Source organism: Prosopis cineraria, unplaced genomic scaffold (genome assembly GCF_029017545.1).
Source record: "Prosopis cineraria cultivar Desert tree isolate PC_DT_omini unplaced genomic scaffold, ASM2901754v1 PC883, whole genome shotgun sequence".
Classification (NCBI taxonomy): Eukaryota; Viridiplantae; Streptophyta; class Magnoliopsida; order Fabales; family Fabaceae; genus Prosopis; species Prosopis cineraria.
In genome coordinates this window covers 1-20,000 of record NW_026556208.1, presented here as the reverse complement: position 1 = coordinate 20,000, position 20,000 = coordinate 1, and the positions used below count along the sequence as shown (strand labels likewise).

The window sequence follows — 20,000 nt, the reverse complement described above, 5'->3', positions numbered from 1 at the left end:
ATTTGAGAGAGGCTCTTGCATAGTTGTATCTCGTATGTATCATTTTGCAAATGTAAATTAGTCATAAAGGACAACAATATTTGCAAATAATAATTATTATTGCTATAAATATAAATAATCACATAATTGAAAAGGAAAAAAAAGATAGACATAACTACTATTGTAAATTCAAAAGTTGAGTTTATGCATGACAAAAGCATCTATTGGGAGAAGACAATCCCTTGAATGGCTATCAAATTCCTTAAAGGATTAATCTCATAGTTATTAGCAATGACGTGATAATACTCTAGGTAATAAAAAAAATCAGGATAAATCATCAAGCTTTTTATATAAAGTTAAATTATTGATTCTTATAATTATTTTAAACAATGTTAATCAATTGAATATTTAACTTAATATTTTTATGTAAATAAAATAAATAACTTTAGTCTACCCAAAAAGTAATTTTAATTTGAAAACACAATTTCTCAATAAACCTTAAATCATATTATATACATTAACAATCATTTATTGTATTTATACCCGTACATTGCACGGACCACATTTTAGTTTATAATAATTGCAACAAGTTAGTGAAAGAAATAACATGTTTTTTGTACATGTTAGTCATCATGAAATTTTTAAAATTATATTTAAAAATATAAAGACTAATGTTGTAGATAAGTAAAATTTGAGGGACTAAAATCAAAGGAAAAATATATGGATTAATATCAAAATACATTAAAAATACAGACATCAACAGTTGTGTTTTTCTTTTTTTATTTTTTTTTAAAATATAACTTGCTATCTAAAAATGTTGATATTGATGCGTGACTCTTGGTGAAGCACTTTCGAAGCCTAACTTATTAAAATAAATAAACAAACAAATATAGGTGGATTGGCAACTTTCGAAACCTGAAGGAAAGCTGATGGAAGTTTCCACAAGCAAGGCAGGCAATGAATGACACGGCCACGATGCAGCGCTGCTGGCGTCTGTACGTGCACCGACTTTCCCATGACTCGGATTTACCATTTTGCCCTCCACCTCATAATAACAGATTACCGGTCATCTCACCGCCAAAATTCAGATTACTGACCAATAACTGCTTAACACCCACGGTTAACTAACTAACCGCATCTCTCTTTTCATGGCTTTTGGAATGACCAATCGTCAGTATTTCAAATTGGAGTTTTAGAATATATACTCACAATAAATAAGTACTCCCTCATTTAAAAATATAAATTATTTTTTAAAAAAATTAAATGTTAAAAAATACATGATATTTTTAATTTTTTAAGATATAATCATTATTTTTTTAAATTACCTTTATAAATAAATTATTTATATTTATTTTAGGGTGAAACACTCTATTTAATAGGGGATAAATATAAAAAAATAAAATTAATTAAAAAATAAGTAACTACTTTATTGAGATGAGAATTAATTAAAAATATTTTATATTTTTTAATAGAGAAAGTATATCAATCTCTAACATACTTGTGTGAGGCCGTCGTTAGTAATAATAGTCCTACACAACGTGAGTTTGAATTAATTTAAACAAAAAGTTATAATACCCCCGAAATCTTGAAATATAGTACTATGGAATTAAAAAAAAATCACCTTCTACCTTATATTCTAAATATAAGTTATAATTATCTATTTTTCATATATTAAATAATTATAGTTAAAGTTAGTTTTTCATTTTTAAGTAAAATTTTTTTCAAGTTTGTCTTTGATAATTAATATTTAAGGATAAGTAAATATATTTGTGAAAAATAAGCATATAAAAATATAAAGATTTATATTTGGGATCCTAATACTTAAAAAAAGACTATATTTTAAATCAAACCATCCAATATTTAAAAGCAACACTGAATTTTCTAATTCAATTTCCTTATTAATAAAATAATTATAATATATTCATAAAAAGGATAAAATATATATAAAAATTGTTTTCTATCTCCCCCCACCTAATGTATAGTTAGACAATTGTGGAATAATCAATTTATTCTTGGTTATATTTGTTTGAATATTGATCAATATTCATATCTCATTTCATTTTTTTATTAAATACTCCCTCCGGTAAAAAATATAAAGTATTTTTTATCAAATCTCACCCCAATAAAGTAGTTATTTACTTTCAAACTAATCCTATCTTTTTATATTTATCCCTATTAAACATCCTATAATAAATAAAAAGTTAATATCAATAGGGGTACTTTTGAAAAAAGGCAATAATTACACCTTAAAAGATTAAAAATGTCTTACATTTTTTAACATCCAACTCTTTAAAAAATACCTTACATTTTTGAACAGAGAGAGTATCTCATTTGATATTTATTATGAGTTAAACCTAGGAAGTTATTCAATTTATTATTTATTCATTCTTAATCTAACAATTTATGCACGCGAAGAGTTAAAAGATGAGGTAGAAATTTAAATGTATTAAAATAAAATAAATTTATATCTTGGGATAAAAAAATATCTCTAGTATTAAATATAAAAAAATAATCAATTAAAATTGATATGAGTTATAAATATTCTCGTTACTTAAACATATGATTAGAAGTTTGATATAGAAACTTAGTTGGATAAATCTACTATTTGTCTCAATATTTCAAGGAAAATAATATCTGTTGTCTGTGGATTTTATTTCTCGTGCTCATTAAAAGAATATTTTAAGACATAGTGTATGCAAATACTTGCAAAGAATAAAGTTCAAACACTAAATCATCTCATAAAAAAAGGTTAATATACAATTTAAACTCTAAACTATATGTTTATGGATGATTTAAATCTTAAACTTTTAAAAAGTGCATTCCAAACTCTAAACAATTTAAGTTGGGTAGAGCCAAGAAAACAAACCGAGCTTGTCAGGCTAGCCTATTTAAATCCGCATATGCATATTTTTTTTAATTAATTCTCATACTTTTCACTCTTTTTAGATGTCAAAAAAAAAAATAAACTAAATTTTACTCCATATCACATATCAACCCATATTTACTGAGGATGGAAGGCAAAAAAAAAAGGAAAAATAGCAATAAAGAATCACTGATCAAAAATTATATCAGTCAAGGATCACTTGTTGTCAAAATTCGAGTGAATACTTGTAGATTCGGGTTAGTTTTTATCAATAAATATTCATTTAGGTTTTAATAACAACTCATTTTAAATTAACAATAGTTCATTGTAGCTTGTTTTTCATTCAGGTTCTGACAACAATTGATTCTTAATTGATATAAATTTCATACAAAAATTCTTGGCTGCTATTTTTTTAAAAAATACAATCTTAAATCCCCTAATTCGTCTAGATCCATGATAATGATTCATCCAGTTCAACATTTACTCTTCTAATTTTGATTTGGTGTTTGTTGGCTAAGCCAATCAATTGCTTATTGCATTGCTATTATTTTATTTATGTTTTTAGTTCATTTAGATGTTATTTAGTTAGTTTTTTTGTACTTTTTTTGATTGGGTATTATATTAGAATGAAGTAATTTTTTGTTTGATTAAAAAATTTTAAAAAATATAAATAGTTAAAAGGGCCTCAAGCCTGCAAGGCAGGCCCTGAGCCCGCTATGTCAAGGGCCGGGCTTTGAATATTAGGGTTTTAAAAGGAACCCTTTTAAGGCCCAAACCCTTCAAGAGTCGACCCTACAGGGCTGGGCTGGCCCTTTTTGCCAGCTCTAAAGTTAAGGCAATTTCACCCCCTACCGTTAAGTTTAGACAAACACCTGTCAAATTAAAAAAATGTGTAATTTTCACTAAATGAGGGTAGGAACGAGGGAAAGTAAAATTTAGTAAAAATTACATATTAGGCTCCAATTTAATAGACGTTTATTAAAATTTAACGGTAGGATGAAATTAATTAGTTAGGGTTTGAAAAGCACATTTTAAAGGTTTAGAGTTTAAATCACTTCTGAACCTATAATTCAGAGTTTGAATTTTATATCAATTCTAAAAAATATTATAATAAAAATCTATATTTGTAAAGACCATAGGCCGACTATATACTGAATTATTGATTGATATTTTTCTGCAAATATTTTATAATTAATAGATTTTATGGGATTCATAGACCGCAATAATAATACAAGCATTTTTGGTGACCTCGATAAACTTTCCTATATTTATTGGGGGAAATTATTAATTAGCAATCAAGAGAGAAATATCTAAAAGGATGAGAACCAGTAGGACATTCGTCAACACGTAAGGGTAAATTTAATAAAAAAAATTTTATTGACAAAAAATTATATAAAAAACCTCAAAAATTATTAAAATAATAAAAAAATTACAGAAGACCTAAAAAAATATAAAAAAAATTCTTATATTTTTCTATAATTTGGTTTCTTTTTTATAATTATTTAGTTAATTAACAGTTAAAATTAATACTGATTAATGAATTTAGGGTTATAGACACTCTTGAAAGGATCCAATTTTTTATTTAACCTTGATATTAAATAAATTTTGTTAAAGTATATTTTTAATTTTTTAATTTTATATAAACTTTTAATTTAATTTTTTAATTTTATAAAGTATCTTTTTAATCTTTTAATCCTAACATCATTAGTTTCAAGTGAGTATTTTTTGTATTAATTATTGTTAGTTTAAAAAAAATTAAACTTAATATATTAATATTTAATAATATTTTATTAATATTTAAAATTTTAATATAAAAATTTATCAAGATAAAATTAATAATGTTAAAATTAAAAAAATTTTAAAAATATTTTATAAAATTAAAAAATTAAAATAAAATATTGTATAAAGTTAAAAGTAAAATATATAATTATTACCATATGTTTTTTTTTTTTTCCCGACAAGCTGTTGCACGTGTATTTATATTAAGAAAGACAAAATTTCCTCCGACCCCTAAATGTCGGCACTGAGATTTCTGGAGGATATAGGTGTCATTATAACAAAGCTCAAACCCATTTCCGCCATTCCATTAAAACTCTTTGCTCTTCACACTCACTCACACCCACCTTCTTCCCTCACAGAACAAGCCACAAATGAGAGAGCAGAGGATGCCCTGTACTCTGCCACTGTTACTACTGCGCTTCTCTCTCTAATGGGGACTCGAATCCCTTCGCATAAGCTTAGCGGTGGGCTCTATGTCTCGGGTCCACCTGAGCAGCTCAAGGAGCGGCAGCCTACAATGGCGTCACGCGCCGTCCCCTATACTGGCGGCGATATCAAGAAATCCGGTGAGCTCGGAAAAATGTTCGATATTCAACTCGCTGATCCATCTTTGAATGCTTCATCTTCGTCTAAATCTTTGCACGGTAGTGGAGCAGTGCGCTCCGGCGGTGACTCGGGTGCTCCAGGGAGGCGCCGTGGGTCGGGCCCGATGCAGAAGAAGCAATCGTCGGGCCCGTTGTCCCTGCAACCTACGGGGCTCATCACATCGGGTCCAATAGGATCCGGCCCGATTGGACCGTCGGGCGGTGTTGGGAGGAGGTCGGGTCCTATCCCGCAAGCTGGTTCGATCGGGAAGACGGTGTACGGTTCAGCCGTTACGAGTTTGAAAGACGACGAAGTGAAGGTTGGCTTTAGAGTGTCGAAGGCGGTGGTGTGGGTGTCGTTAGTGCTTGTAGCAATGAGCGTGCTTGTTGGGGTGTTTCTGACGGCCGCAATGAAGAAACCGGTGGTTCTGGTGGCTTTAGCGGCAATAATTGTGCTTGTAGTGCTTTTGATTATATGGAATCTCACTTGGAAAAGAAGAGGGCTATTAGGGTTTGTGAAGAATTACCCAGATGCTGAGCTCCGAGGCGCCATTGATGGGCAGTATGTCAAGGTTACCGGGGTAATGTCTCCTTCTATACGTTATGAAAAACCGTACACTTAATAGTATCATCCAAAAGTTATATATCTTAGGAACCTAGTCCATCATAATCCTAAGAATTTAATTCTAGCGGAGGAGAAAATATTCTTCCTTCGATCAGTGAATCATTAATGCGAGAGAATGATCGTAATTGGTTATGTCATGCATTTGAAGTCATGGCTTTGTAAATTGTTTGAGCTGCCTAATTACTTATTTTGTCAAGTCCGCAATGATTAATGCTGATCGTTGGCCTTTTAATGAATAATTATTAAATTAAAAAAAAATTGTTAGGTATGGGTTTGATTGCACCTGAGGAATGGAATTAATTAATGATTGTGACTCCTTTTTTCGTGATTGTCTCTTGTGTTGAATGGCTGTATGCCAGCATGGCTGTCTCACCAACTTATCTTGAAAAAATGGTAATTTTTCGAATGATGTAATCAGGGATTATGCGTTACGGTGTAAAAGGACAGCAAGGGCATAGCTGAGTAAGTCGATTGATTAGGAGTACTTGCTTTTTTTTTTTTAATGAATGATTAGGAGTACTTATTATTGCCCAAAAAAATTAATGAAATTTTGGCCACCATGACAATCTGAAACTGAGTCTTATCTTTCCTTCTTGCTTTCCCGATTCCTAATGCATTGTCGTGTTTTGTGAGGGCTTTTTTTTACAAGTGAAAGCCATAGAATTTGCTGCTCAGAGCCCCTTGTTTTCCGCTTCACTGTCTCTTCTTTCTGTCTCGTTGCCCAATGCAAGCTTTGGCAATACTTTAGTGTCTAAATTACTCCCTCCAGTCTCATAATCTCTTCTGTCCTTAATACAAGGCAAAGTTAACCAATTTCATGTTTATTAAGAAATACTCCCTCCATGCTTATGTATGTGATGTTTACTAGAAGCTTATTTTGTTCCTAACTATAAGAAATGTCATGATATTTTTGAGTGATTGAACAATTTTACCCATATTGTCTTGAAAAGGGAAAAGATATTAATTGCATATTTCACCCATCATCATGACATTAATTGTGACATTATTAAGGGTAAAGTTGGAAACTTATTGTAGTTTTATGTTCTTTCAACTAAATAGCAAATTTTTATTGATATGCGGTATATGGATAAAAACACCTTATTTATAGGAATAGATTATTGTCTAGGAATTCAAACCATAATAAATAAATAAGGATAAGCTTGGAAAAAAAATTACTTTAACTTTGTCTTGCATTAAAGACAAAAAAAAAAAAAAGCTTTTAAAGTTTGCTTTATATTAAGGACCAGAAGGAGTATTAAGCAAAGAATCTCAAATTATAAAACACTTTGAGGGGAGATTTGATGTTCAAGATATAAGATATTTTGAGAAGATTAAGCTTTCATTAAATAGACTTATTTCAATATTACCCTTTCTCTCTCTATTTAATTTATGTCCATCTCTCCTTTCAATATATTAGATGAAGGGTGTTTTTGAAAGTTTATATTTTTGTTTTGAAAAAATAAAGTTGTTAAGTGTATTTAATGAGATTTATTGGTATGTGAGATTTTGTCTAAAAATGTAGTATTTCACAATGTTTAAGAAAGTTTGTTATTCCTCTTAATTATGTTAATTATGTCAGAGATTAAATCTGTTTTCCTGAAATGCCCCTGATAGGAACATTTAAATTTTGTTCCTTCCTTAAAGATGATAATTTATTGCCTCTATTTCCAACTACTATTTAAAACAATTGGTTTAATTGATCTTAACTAAGGGGTAAGATTGGAAACCTTTATTAACTGCATTAGTTTCTGCACATATCTAAAACCAAGAAATTTTAGTTTTTGCTTATATGAGGGTGGAACATCAATGCCTTTATCAGGCTGCACAGAAAGATATGTCCTGGTCATCGGGGATATTTCAGTTTCTTTTTTTTTTCATTTTTATAGACTTACTTGGTAGAAAATTAAAAGAACACTTATGAAAGTTGTTAAATGAGACATTTTAGTTAATAATATTCCTAAAAGCTGGGTTAATGATAAAGTACAATGACGTTATGTAATTCATGTAGCTGATTCCATCTAATAAGATAAGGCTTATTGTTGTTGTTGTATTGTTTGCTCATTGAGCAGGCTCCCAAAGGAGTTTGGTATGTGCAAAGCATAATTGGGATGTTTAATAATTATTATACCTCGTTTTGTTATCCCTTAACAGTAATTCTCTCTTAATGCTACTCCTTTTTTATTTTTCTTTTTCTTTTCCTTAAATTGAGGGGTACAAGGATCGTTTCTCATGTAAAATTACTACTTTTAGTTCCCATTGCATTTTCTCTTTTATTCCATTTCAGTTTTCGTATCAAATGAACAGGCTTTGTTTCTTTCTTTAAGTCAACACTCTAACGTTTTCAACAGGACGATTTTTTTTAAGGCTGATCATGTGACAGAAAGATAAATGCAGCGCTTTTTTAGCATGCTCATTTTTTGGAAAGACATTTGAATTCCTTGTGCAATTTTTCTGTGATAGAGTTGTCTTCATTGATATGATTAACAACTCTAATGAATAAGTCATCTGCCTCTATGAATATTTAATCAGACTGTAATTAGACTGATGATATATCCTGTCTCTTCCTATAGATTGTGACCTGTGGCATTATTCCTTTGGAATCTTCATACCAGAGAGTACCTAGATGTGTATATGTTTCCACAGAATTGTATGAATATAAAGGATGGGGTGGTAAATCAGCAAATGCTAACCACCGATGCTTCTCTTGGGGTTCTAGATATTCTGAGGTTAGTTTTTTGGACTACTGTATAAAATATTTGTCGTTTTGGTGTCATTGTTTATTAAACGAACCCTCTACTACATTGAATCTATGTAGAATGCAATAGAATGTAAAGAAGAATGAAACTGGAAAACTGATTTAATAAATGATAAATGTCCTCAAAGAAAAAAACTTTAGTTAATATTGAATAAAGATTACAAGAATATGATTGATATTCATGTCTGTGGTGCAATGGAAATATATTATCTTTTCATTTCTTTATCCAATTACTCCCCGAGTGTTCATTAAAATTTTAAAGATTGATCAGAAACAAAAATGATAATGAGGAATATGAGATATTTGTATGAAAGATACAGTCTAAGAGCTTAATAAAATCAAAGGAACAATAATGAGATGATGAAGGATTAACATGTTCGTGAGAACCATACAGTTACACAGCCTATTAAAATTAATTAGAATTTCAAGTTCAGGGCAGTTTTCGATTCCCCTCAATTTTTTAGATAGACTAATACTCACTAGCAAGCCTGCATATTGGTTTCCATGATTTTGTTTATGCCCTTGCCGCATCTTGATGAAAAGCTAAAAATGTAAGTTAATAATAGTTTATTGTTTTGGCAATTTCACCGTAGTCCTTACTAATCTATGGCCAAACCATTTTTTTTCCCCGAAACAAATTAGTTTTTTGTGTAATCTGTCCCAGCAAACCAATGGATCAAATATATCCTAAGCTGAAGTCTCAAATGGTGTCCTCTGTTAACCTAGCCCAGTGCATGTTATTGCCAAATCATGGAAAGTGACCTAACGCATTTGATTTACAATTCTTAAAATTATTATAACTATTATGTTGGCATGAACGATTGAAATACTCTGTAAGATGTGAATAATCAACACTAGGAACCAGAAGAAAGATAAAACTATCATCATCAGGATCGCAGCATTTTCTGTCACTTGGAAGTGTCTTTGCCTTACTGAGATTTTGAACTTCATTCATAATTTACCTCTGCTATGCTTATCGATTCATTCTACTTTTTCAGTTAGTGAACATATCTGAATTGCTATGTCCTCTCTAATTGCATGATGATGGTTTTTGGCCTCAACATTATTTACCCATGTTTTGCGTTCTATTCATCTCTCTTCATTGTCAACAATTTAAAAAAAAAAAAAAACGGGCAGAAATATGTAGCGGACTTTTACATATCAGATTTCCAATCTGGGCTACGAGCTTTAGTGAAAGCAGGCAATGGTGTTAAGGTTGCTCCGTTTGTGAAACCTGCTGCTGTAGTCGACATAAACAAGGAAAACAGAGAGTTATCTCAAAATTTCTTAGGCTGGCTAGCAGACCGTAAACTCTCTAGTGATGACCGTATAATGCGCCTCAAGGAAGGGTATGCACTGCATCTTTCTGACCTATAATTTCCTTTTCAGGTTGCGTTTCCGTTTTCAATTTCCTAGTGCATTATTTGAATGGCTTCGGGTGTAACTGCTTGTGAATTTCTTTCAAAGTGGGAATTTTGTGAAGTATGCCTGAAGCAGAGAGATACAAGGGGGGAAAAAAGAATGAAAAGAGACCACTCTCCCTATCTATCTATCTATCTATCTATCTAATGTGGATCCCCCACCCCCAATTTACGGTTTCATGGGTTTGGAGAGTGATAAAAGAACGTGGCTAAGCATGGGATTTCATCTCAGCGTTAAATTTCTTTATCTCTATATGTGCTAGGTAAAACCTTTATTCCCATGAAAATATATATTATTTTCCTTTTTTACCCTTAATTCCATTTTACAATGAACACACAGACAAAAAAAAATATAAGTTAATAAATACAAGGGGTAAGATGAGAAAAAATTTTACAAGCATTTAGTTGTTTGTATTTGGACCAAGATTAGTTGGGATAAAATGTAAATATTTATATTTTGAACTAGAAGGTGTACTTCATGTGCTTTTTGAAGTACTTAACCAGTAAATTTTGGGAATGGCAGGTACATCAAAGAAGGGAGCACGGTAAGCGTGATGGGAGTGGTTCGCCGGCATGATAATATGCTCATGATTGTTCCCTCTACGAGCCCTGTACCTATAGCTTGTCAATGGAAGCGATGCCTTCTTCCAATGCATGTGGAAGGCCTTATCTTGTTATGTGAGGATAATCAGGATGCCGATGTCATTCCTGTGTAGTACGCCTCTTCCAAGCGTTTTGTTTTTCATGGGAAATCAGGCTTCGGAATCTGGAAAGTTTATCTGATTGGAAGATGCAAAGCAGAATATGATGATAATGAGGACATGATCATGTCCATGGTTAATATGATGTCCAGATATTTCTGGAGATACATCGAAGTTGACTGTGATGGAAGCTTGAAAATGTCTGTTGCCACGAATTTTCGTCTCTTATGATTTTATAATGTAAATAGGCAAATATATGTTTATATATATATATATATATATATTCTTTCGTTTCAGTTGATTCTAGAAGCAACCGAGTTTTGTCGTTTAATATAAAAATTTCTGACGATGTATGGCGAATATATATTGAGTACGGTGCTATTTGATATGAGCTGTAAAGAATTGAGAGTTTAGTATAATGCCACCACGACGATTGGAAAATCTTGGATGAGTTTTGTCTCTATGCGTGCGTGCGTGCGTATGTGTTTATGTATTGTACGCACGCATGCACGGAGTTTGTGTATATATATTTGATTATGTACAAATGTATTTTTATCGTAGACAATCTCAAGACATGGTATGATATAAAATATGAACTTTTTAAATGAGGATTTAAATATTGATTCATTATATTATGAGGAATTAATATTTTTTACTGGACTTAATTTTTGTTAGTAGGGTGTATGTAAATATATATACACATACAATCACACAAAGGGTGAACCCACCTGACAAAAAACAAAACCCAACTAGAAATATAGGTAACCCCCCCCCCCCCCCCCCCCCCCCCACTCTTAACCGACGAAAAACATCTACTCTCCCTCACACTGCGTGCACGCACACATGTATTATTACAATTTTTTATTATTTATTAAATAAAAATAAACTTATACTATATTAGTTTATAAAAATATTTTTATAATTGTCTCTTTTACCAAAATTTGCACCAACCCATGATGAATATTAAAAAGAGTGAAATTTAGTAATATATATATTGTACATTAGTTTTTTTAGTAGATTGTTTTTTAAAAAAATATTGAATAAATTATATTTTATCTTATATACTTAACGCACATGTTTTCAATTAAATTAAGACATGTATATTATTTATAAATTATTTATTTTATAATAAATTTTCATTATTAATGTAATGTTAACACATTAAAATATACTGGTTTGTAGGAAGATATTAATCCTATGGGGCCTTGAAATGTCCATTATGGGAGAAATATATTGAGTCTTATGTTTTATTAAACTTTGGGATGAAAGTTATTCTTCTAGTCCTCTTTATAAGTTATTTTTACTAATCTCATCCTGATGTAAAAAAAATAAAAGAATTAAAAATGTGCAAAATTTGAAATTTGTCCTTGTATAATAAATCTAAAAAGTAATGTCATGTTACTTTTTTTTTTCTTATGAAAAATAATTTTAAAAATAATTTTTAAATATTATTTAAAAAGTCGCATCGTGATTTATAAATAAGACTAAATAAACATTCTAAAATGTACCTTATGAATGATACTGGAGGAAGTACCAATTAACCATTTGTTTGGCCTAAAAATATATTTAAGTATCCTCTTTACCTATATATATATATATATATATATACTTGAAATCTGTGATTAGAGGTGGGAAAATGGGTGGACCCGGCCCTTAAGGGCACAAGCCCTTGAGCCTGTTTTTCAAAAAATGATCAATTTTTAAACCCAACCCTTATTTGAAGGGCTAGGGGTAGCTCGTAAGCTCGTTTTATTCTTTAAAAAAATTAAATAATAATAATAATAAATTTAATAAAAAAATAACTATAAATAAAGATATAGAATCTTAATCAAGTTTTAAAATGAAAATAAAAAATTTTAATCCAAATTAACCTTATCAAATTCAATAAATATAAAAATTTTTGTATCATAAAGTACAATATTAATCAAAACTAAAAAATAGACCTTACAAAGTAATCGTGTTTAAGAAATTAATTAAAAAAAATGTCAATATTGTGTTAAAATAGATGGCAAAAGAACCAAGATCAATTTTTTTAACAATATAATACTTAAAAAATCATCTATCCTTTGGGGAACAGGACTTGGAAGGCCATCCAAACAAAAGCCTTTTTTTTTCAAGGCATATCAGGGCTGGGTCTAGAAGCCTGATTTTTCAAAAAATCATCAATTTTTTAAATTGACCTTCTAAGCTCAACCCTTATTCCCGACTCTACCTATGACATAAAATGTTCTCTCCCTCTCCCCTTACTTTATACATTTTCTCTAGTTTTGCCTATTATTAGACATTTTCACACTGTTTAACTCACTTAACCAACAAAATCATGTGAAAATTTCACATTGTCACATATGAAATTTGCCACTTCTTCTGTTGTTATGTTTATTTGTAATTATTATTATCAAATTTAAAAAAATTCACTACTTTTTCTGTAAGATAAAAAAATTATCCTAATATTTTTTCTAAAAAAAATCCACAATCTATAATATTTAATTTTACGTATCAATCAAACCCAACAGCCTACATTATTAATCACCTTTGTAATCATGGATCTCGATTGGCATACACCACAAGATTGACTCCAGAATGGAAGCCGCAGAGAAAGGAGCCGAAAAAGAAGACGGCACCAAAATGTGATAACGAAGCCAGAGGCCATTAAGTTGTAAGGCCGCTTGTGCTTTGCTCTCTCAGCACAAGGAGATTTGAGAAGAAAAGATGCAGATGTTTTGCAAGTTGAAGTCCCACATGAGGGTTTATGAAAAGGAGGGGAAGGGAAGCCCATGCATTGTTCATGAGATTAAGCATTGCTTTGTCAGTCTTTATTTTTCAGAACCAGAACTGCAATGAAATATAAACTGTCCTCCATTTTCACTGATTTTTCAGTTTTCTGATTGATTTTCGTTTTTGCAAGTTCAAGTTAATTTCCGGATAAGACTAGGTGCTGGTTCGTTGGTTTTCTAGTTAAACTTAGAGCTGGAAAATAGATCAACTTAGATTATGTAGGTTGGAGAAAATATGAGTTAGAGCAGTGGCGGTGCCAGAACATTGGATAAAAAGGTGCAACATTTTTTTAAACTTCAATTGAACATTTTTTTTTTTGAACCCAAACATCTTTAAAATTAGATTAAGAGGTTCAAAATATTTGAATTAAAAGGTACAAAATAATAAAACATATAACCCTCCTTGTAATTTTCTCTAAATTTACGAAGTGCATTTGCCCCCTCTTACATACACATAGCACCGCCCATGGGTTAGAGCAAGTTTTAACTTATTTTCATATGAATTGAAAAAAAAAATTTCAACCCAACCCTCATAGATTAGTGAGTTAAATAGCCACCCACAAACTCCACAAAACAAAGTTTTTTTTTTTTATAGATACATTTAAATGATAAGTTTTAATATGACATTTCATACAACTGAAAAAAAATTCATATCATAAATGAGCGAGATTGATCTACTCTATCATGATTCATTGCAAATCTCCTTGTCATGTGGAGTTTTGGTGCCAAAACTCCTTCCTTTTTTTTTTTTTGTAAATAATATGGTTTAAAGTCAATCTAATCTATCAGGATTAATCCATTTGGTTTACTAGTTATTTGATTCAGGCCAAAATTTGGACCATTTTTACTAACCTGACTCTGATCAACAGGCAATACCCCTAAAACCCAACTATATTCCCAGCTCTAGTTAAAACTGACTGGTATGGTCTAGCCTTTACAATTACAAGAATGCTCTAATTGATATCGAGGTTTAAGTTGCTTGGACAATGAATTCCACATTATAAATTAATAGCATCTTATACCATACCATAGACCGCCTGAGGTGCTCGTGCTACTTTATAGTTCCAACAGAACGAGGGTAACTAACAGAATGTTTTAACTAAAAGCATTTATTATTATTTTTTTTCTGTAACCATTAAAAAAAAAAAAAAAGCATGAGACCAGGTTTATACTAACCAAACCACAGAAGCACATCATGACAGCAAAAGGAAACTAAAGCCTGGAGGGAGTTCCTCCAGCAACCACCAGAGTTTCTCCAGTTATATAAGATGCGTCGTCTGATGCCAAAAAGGCGGCAGCGGCAGCCATGTCTTCTGTCGTGCCAAGCCTTTTCAGCAATGTCTCTTCTTCAAGCTTGTTCCTCTACAATGGCACAAATTCCCATCAAATGACAAATAACAGATTAGGAAACTTGGATGAAGCTATTTAGGGCCTGTTTGGTACAAAGAATGGAAAGAAATAGAAAAGTGAATAAAATGCTAAAACTGATTTTGTAGATATGATATGTCCTTTATGCCTTTAGATGAAAAAAGTAATAAAAAGAGACAGTTAAGTAATGATAATATAGATAGATATTACCAAAGTAATGAAAATTAAACTGGTTATTCAAAGGGAGAATGATAAAGAGGTCTAATTAATTTAAATTAGGTTCCACGTGCCAAACTACAGAAATTTGCAAGTCCATCTCTCAATTTTGCAACTGCATTTTGATGAATTCACAACTTGTTTATCAAATTTTAACTTTGTTGAAAAATAAAAAAAATTATTTTTTCTATTAAAATTTGAAATACAAGTTACATTTATTACAACAAAGTTGCAAAATTGAGAGATTGAGTTGTAAATTCTTAAAATTTAGCACTTGAGACCTAACTTGAATTAATTGATCTTTTTGAGACCTCTTTATGATTCTCCCTTATTAAAATAGTCAAGGAATTGATTTAAGAGTTAATGGTCAAAATTGTAGCCGAACTATGACTAAACCGGCCATAAACAAAATATTTTCTTAAACTGGTCAAAATATTGACTTAACAGTTTATCAGTTCAATTAGACAAGTTGGCTTGGATTTCCATACTATAGATATTACATGCTTGTGCATGGCTACCGAAATATCTTTTTTGTTCGCAGTACTTACAACGACTTCATTATTGGTAAGAGAGGAAGCAAAATGAGTTGGCACAAAACCAGGAGCAACACAGTTAACACGAGTATTTGGGGCCAATTCAGCTGCCAGAGCCTAAACAACGGATTAAAACAAAATTAGCATACAAAAAGTTAAAAAAAAAAAAACTCAAGATTTGATAAAATATTGATGAAACTAATGCAACCAAAGTACCAACTTTTGTAAGTCCAAGAAGGGCCGTTTTGGTCACTCCATACATGGCCATTGAAACTGGTGGGTTATAGCCAGCTATAGAGGAAATAAGAACAACAGAAGAACCCGTCTGCAAGTAAGGAGCGGCATCCTGCATAAAACGCAAAGAAGATAACACATTGTACAATACAAAACAGCAAAAAGTAGTGGCCAAAAGGAATATGCTAAAGCAGATCTTTTTTTTTTCCCTTTCCTTTCATGGTTTTGTTTGGCCTTCTGTCACCGAAATTACCTTCAGAAGAATTATGGAGGCTTTGACATTTACTTCCCACTGCTTGTCAAGGACGGAGTCTTCGGTATGCAATAAGTTATCAACTGAGGGATTTGTAGCAGCATTGGACACAATAACATCTATCTTTCCATATTTCTGTAACAAACCAGAATGTTCATCTACACCTTAGAATGGCATACAAGCGTTTATGAGGATCAATTTATAGAGATTACAAACTTGTATGCACTTAGAGGAGCATAGTATAATTGTCAGTCCAACAAGCAGACAGATAAAGATATAATAAAGAGGAATAATAAAAGGCATCAGAGAATAAACACTAGGGACAAGATGACCAATAATACAATGACAAAATCTGACCTGATTAATTCTTCTGTAAAATACTCATCAGTGCCTAGATTGTAGTAACACACTGACATGTATACTTACACTGAATTGATATGAAGATGAATTTGAGCAGCAGAATTGAAATCAATTTGAGACTTCAATTCGACAAAAATTTTCAATGAATGAACTTTGTGGTTATCAGGTAAATAATCACCTCTACGGTTTTGTCTATCAAATTCTTCCTCTGTTGTGCATTTGAGACGTGGCAAACAAGAGCTAATACTTCAATTCCTTGAGCTCTGAGCTTCTCAGCAGCTTCATCAACATTTTTCTGTAGTCATCAAACCATAGAGGAAATTCTTTCCAGTAATATGAACATCACTGTAGAAGTATCATATGATACCTTTTACAATCATAAGAAGCGTAAAGACAATAAAAGAGATTGGATATTCTATCTACCAATCATCACCAGTATTCCTGCTCAACTTCTCGGCAAAGATAAGTCAACAACTAAGAAACCTTCCGTCTTCAGTAGATATACTAGTTGGAGCAAATCTCGGGAAACTTTCAAAGCAAGTATTGTCAAGTTCTTCAATAGAAAATGAAATGTGGAATTTTTTACAGGTGAACTTCGGATTTGAGCCTTTGCAAAAATTCCCAGAGACAGTAATCAAGTAAAGAAGTTTCAGTTTTGCAGGGTTTCATTCGGTACTATTTCCCTAACGGAGGCAAACAAATTGATCCAAAACCAGTTTCAGTTTTGCAGGAGAAATCCAAACCAATAATCAGTGTTCTATCGATTAAACCCACTAAGCAAGAAATCAGTTTTCCACAAATTCCTCAATCACATAGGCACAACTAACACATCAAATTCAATATTTAATTAAAAAAAAAAAAAACACACACACACACACAACACCAATAGCAAGCTATAGATGTTCACAGGCGGTAAATAATATACGATTTATTTCCTGTATAACTCACGGAGATCAATCAGGACTCCTATTCAGGCAAAGAATACAAACAGATTAACGAAATTTAGGAAGCAAGGCATAATTGAAATCGAAACAATTTTGAAGATTTTATCCTAAAAAGAAAAGAACCAACGAACCTGTCTGCGAGAAGAGATGACGACAGTTGCTCCCTCGAGGCCAAGCCTTTGGGCTATAGCGAAACCGATGCCCTGAGTTGAAGCAGTAACAATAGCTACCTTACCTTGAAATCTCTTCCCGATCTTCGACTTGTCCATTTCTATTTCTTCTATGAACCAAACTGGATTGAGAGAGTGGACTTTGGGAATGGGGGTACCACTTTTTGCTGCACGATTCAGATGGGTTCTTGTCTCATGGACTAATTTGTTGAGTTTTTATTATGTTGTAATATTTGGGACTTGCACCCCAGGGAACTAAGCCGGCTTCGAATAAATTACTAAAATTTCGATGCTATCCGAATCACCACGAAAGCTACACATTATATTGGACTTATTACATGTATGAAGTTAACCGTTTTTATGATAAAGTGGTAGGTTGTTACGAATATTAAAAGAATTCATCTCCCTCACCTCTTCATCTTTATTTTAACTCATAAAACAGAAAGTTAATTACTTTTTTTTCACCTTTATCATATATGTAATATTTGATATGTAAAACTATACTTATAAATAAAGGATGTTATTTGTATTAAAAGGCATAATAACTTATAAAAAATTCTCTCGTTCTCTCTCGTCTTTACTTTTCTTAATATCTTCATTTTTTATTTGTTTAATTTTATAACATGTTATTAGCATAAGAGCTCTTATAATCTAAAGGTTCTATACTAAAGTTTTTCATTGCAAGATAATTTTTATATTTATATATGATTCAATTTATTTTTTAATAATTAGATCCTTTTAATCTTGAACATCATCTAACTCTTATCATCTTTTTATTATAGTATCTATATGTTGAATTTTTTGAAACTTAAGTTTGTAGCTCTTGACATCATTGAGAAAATTATCTACCTTAGGTAATAGATGAGTAAATCCATTTAGATGCCAATGGTCTTGAAGACATAATCAAAAATGACAATCAAGCATCCAATCAAAATAAGGCCAAGGCCATAATTTTTTTTCATCACCATTACACGAAGGGTTGAAAAATAATTATCTGACTATAAGAGACCATCTTGTTCTTTGGAACAGTTTAAAAAAAAGGTATGACCATAAAAAAATGTATTTCTTCCAAAAACTTGTTATGGTTGGATGCACTTATATTTACAAGATTTTAAATCTATGAATGAATATAACTTTGCAATTTTTAGAATCAATTTTCGATTGAAAGTATGTGGAAAAAAGTCATTGATGATGATATGTTAGAAAAAATATTTTTCATATTTCATGCATCCAATATGCTCTTGCCATAGTAATATCATGAAAAAAGTTTTCATAAAAATATTCCAAATTAATTTCTTATCTTTTTATGGTTAACATAATAACGAACTTTTGATAAAAAATCACAAATATCATCCAAGTAGTTCTACCCCATTCCTAGAAGCGAATGCAATGCCAAATAAACTAGCTTAAGGTCATGGCCATGGTTGTGGCCATAGCCGTGGATATGAACGTAGTCGTGGTAGTATATCTTTTTATAAAAAGTGGATAAATAATGAAGAGAAATACAAGAAAGGAACAAGTGGAGATGATGATGATGATGATGATCATAATCATAAAAATAATGAAAATTTGCATTATCATTGTGGTGATAAAGATTATTGGCCACGTACTTATAGTACTCTAAAGCATTTGATTGACTTTTATCAAAAATCATTTAAAAATAAAAATAAAAATAAAGAGGTGAAGACAGAGACACATTTTACTTTTGAAAAAAGTGATTCTAATTATAGTGACATAGATGTCACTCATCTAGATGTTGTTAAATTTTTGCTAATCCTAATGGAAGAATTGAACATCTAATTTGGAATGGAAATGTCTAGAAATAAATTTCTTAAATTTTAATGTTGTTAAATTTTATAATTAAGTGTCATTTTAATTTTCTTGCATTGGAATAAAGAATTTAGTTATAATTTTTTTAAGAATTTATTTATGATGTTTTTTTTTCAATGAATAAAATGTTAGCATTTCATGTTTTAATTATATATATTTTTGTTTCTTTTAATGAAGAATGAATATTCCTCTGATTGGTACCAATGGCAATAATGGAGAAATGTGTCTTGTTGATAGCGCAATAATTCATACAATATTTAAAAATAAAAAAAATATTTTTCTTCTTCAGTGATGCAAAAAGCCCATGTTCAAACTATATCAAAAATATAAAGATAATTGATGGCTCTAAAAGAGCTAATGTATTGTTGCCTGGAGGAACAAAATTAACATTGATGGTATATTTTATTCTACTACGGGTAGTAGAAATTTATTGAGTTTTACGGATATTTATAGAATGAAAATCATGTTGAGACAACAAATAAGAAAATAAATAATATTTTATTATTTTGAATTTAATTTTTGGTAAAAATGCATACCAGAAAAATTACCTACTTTTTCATTTAGCTTGTATTACACTTTATTAATGCAATTGAAATGCATGCTATTGTAAA

The 20,000-nt window shown here is 30.8% G+C and overlaps 2 protein-coding genes across 2 annotated transcripts; one reads left to right on the top strand and one right to left on the bottom strand.

Moving 5' to 3' along the window:
• Window positions 1–4,946: 4,946 nt before the first annotated feature.
• LOC129298680 (uncharacterized membrane protein At1g16860-like) lies at window positions 4,947–11,098 on the top strand. Its single transcript, XM_054937101.1, has 4 exons — window positions 4,947–5,786; window positions 8,401–8,556; window positions 9,723–9,934; window positions 10,530–11,098. The coding sequence occupies exons 1-4, from the start codon at window positions 5,052–5,054 to the stop codon at window positions 10,720–10,722; spliced, it is 1,296 nt and encodes a 431-aa protein (XP_054793076.1). The 5' UTR covers window positions 4,947–5,051; the 3' UTR covers window positions 10,723–11,098.
• A 3,352-nt stretch (window positions 11,099–14,450) lies between these two features.
• On the bottom strand, window positions 14,451–17,794 carry LOC129298681 (tropinone reductase-like 3). The gene is made up of 6 exons (XM_054937102.1): window positions 17,521–17,794; window positions 16,624–16,740; window positions 16,086–16,220; window positions 15,819–15,944; window positions 15,614–15,715; window positions 14,451–14,843 (listed from the first exon to the last, which is right to left on the bottom strand). Exons 1-6 carry the CDS (start codon window positions 17,656–17,658, stop codon window positions 14,694–14,696), a joined length of 768 nt encoding a protein of 255 aa, XP_054793077.1. The 5' UTR covers window positions 17,659–17,794; the 3' UTR covers window positions 14,451–14,693.
• Between the last annotated feature and the right edge of the window lie 2,206 nt (window positions 17,795–20,000).

What these genes read in the sequence shown, in the direction of transcription:
- LOC129298680 (XM_054937101.1), top strand. Translation starts at nt 5,052, where the DNA reads ATGGGGACTCGAATCCCTTCGCATAAGCTTAGCGGTGGGCTCTATGTC. An exon ending in AGTATGTCAAGGTTACCGGG is followed by an intron (nt 5,787 to 8,400) that starts GTAATGTCTCCT and finishes CTCTTCCTATAG; the next exon opens with ATTGTGACCTGTGGCATTAT. An exon ending in GGGGTTCTAGATATTCTGAG is followed by an intron (nt 8,557 to 9,722) that starts GTTAGTTTTTTG and finishes AAAAACGGGCAG; the next exon opens with AAATATGTAGCGGACTTTTA.
- LOC129298681 (XM_054937102.1), bottom strand. Translation starts at nt 17,658, where the DNA reads ATGGACAAGTCGAAGATCGGGAAGAGATTTCAAGGTAAGGTAGCTATT. An exon ending in TCATCTCTTCTCGCAGACAG is followed by an intron (nt 16,741 to 17,520) that starts GTTCGTTGGTTC and finishes TGATGACTACAG; the next exon opens with AAAAATGTTGATGAAGCTGC. An exon ending in TGATAGACAAAACCGTAGAG is followed by an intron (nt 16,221 to 16,623) that starts GTGATTATTTAC and finishes GGTTTGTTACAG; the next exon opens with AAATATGGAAAGATAGATGT.